We start from the raw sequence: 1,611 nt of genomic DNA, 5'->3' as shown, positions 1-1,611 counted from the left end.
CATTATTTACTTAATTTTTTATAATTAAGTATTCGGATTGGAATTTTTATCAGAGTATTCGGATTTTTTTCCGGATATCTCTAATCGAATACGGATGCTCCTAAACGGATACGGATGCGGATTGAATTCGAATTTTCGGTTATCCATTTACAGCCCTAAAGATAAGAGACATCCATGTTGTTGGTGGTTGAGGTAATGAAGATGGGAGGTTTCATATAAGAGACATCCATGCTAGTGGTGGTTGAGATAATTAAGATATGGGACTTCATGTGTGAGTGGAGGTTGATGTCACATGGATCTCATGTGCAGATAGGATCCGATTGATACATTACGTGCTCAAATAAAATAAGGTCACCGTTAGGTTTACTATTTATACATCTATAAATATCCATGCATTGCATGCTCAGACTTCACACGCCACAAACAGCTAGAGCCTAACTCTTTTAACATCAATAAGAAGCAGTTGATCTAATCTAAGAGAGTTCCTCTTTTAATCTTTTGGAAGTTCTATCTGTTAGTTTGTTGGTCGACTTCGATCGTCATGGCTACTGATGAGAGAGCTGGAGCTGAAATCATCGTTGGAAAGGAAGCCTGTGATCTATTTACAGCGGAGCTAATAAAAGAGCTTGGATTTCCTAGTGGTGTCTCTCCACCGAGAGAGCTGGAAGAATGTGGAAGGGTGAGATCCACGGGGTTCGTGTGGTGGAAATGCAAAGCTCCCTATGAGCACTTCAATGTGGGGACCAACTCCAAGAACAGCTATGCTGCCAAGACCACTGCTTATGTTGAAAAGGGGAAGATGAAGAAGATGAGCGGATGCAAGAGCAGGACACCGCTGAAGCTGTGGGTTACGGTAGTGGAGATGTACCTCGACGGAAACAAGATCACCTTCAAGTCATCCGTGGGGGTCACCAAGTCCTTTCCCCTCATCTCTTTTATGAACGAAGGAGAAAAGAAGGCTTATCTCCTACAAAATTAAACCATACGTACTCTGCTGCCCTCCTTTTGTAGTGACTAGTCAGTATTAAAGTCCCCGAAGGTCCTTTATCATTCTAATTAATACCCTATCGATCATCTATTTTTATTGAGTTCCAGCTTATTTATGCCACTTTGTATCCTCCATCCTCACTTCAATTCTTGATGCAATAATACTTATGGTCCAATTTGATGGCTATAGAGACAGACCGGTTTTAATTTTAATTTAATCCGCTTGGTGAATAAAATCTAGTGAACCGCATAAATGAATCTATCGGGAAAAAGTGTCTCATAATCTCAAGGTGCTTTTGTTTAGAAATTAATATGATTGTTATTTTATTAAAACTCATGCATCACAAAATCTTTATTAAAAATTTACCCTTATTAAATGCAACATTACCCTAGAATTGTTTTTTATTGTCTTCCAAAAACATTTTGATAAAACCAATGCAAAATAAATTCGTGCCAATGACGTGGAAATACACTTTCTTTATCTTTAAATTTTTTAGAGTAAATTACTCCCCCCTCCCCTCGATTATACTCTAATGACAAACCCCTCCCCTGGGTATTGAGTAATAACTCTCCCCTCCCCTATATTAACAAGATTCTATCAACCATATCTATTCTGTTAAAAAT

The 1,611-nt window shown here is 38.4% G+C and overlaps 1 protein-coding gene across 1 annotated transcript; it reads left to right on the top strand.

Annotated features, from left to right (window-relative positions):
* Window positions 1-541: 541 nt before the first annotated feature.
* Window positions 542-979, top strand: LOC122654832. The gene has a single exon (XM_043849101.1). It carries the CDS (start codon window positions 542-544, stop codon window positions 977-979), a length of 438 nt encoding a protein of 145 aa, XP_043705036.1.
* Window positions 980-1,611: the final 632 nt, after the last annotated feature.

This window comes from Telopea speciosissima, chromosome 1, assembly GCF_018873765.1.
Source record: "Telopea speciosissima isolate NSW1024214 ecotype Mountain lineage chromosome 1, Tspe_v1, whole genome shotgun sequence".
Lineage (NCBI taxonomy): Eukaryota > Viridiplantae > Streptophyta > Magnoliopsida > Proteales > Proteaceae > Telopea > Telopea speciosissima.
This window is presented reverse-complemented; position numbering and strand designations above follow the sequence as displayed.

What these genes read in the sequence shown, in the direction of transcription:
- LOC122654832 (XM_043849101.1), top strand. Translation starts at nt 542, where the DNA reads ATGGCTACTGATGAGAGAGCTGGAGCTGAAATCATCGTTGGAAAGGAA.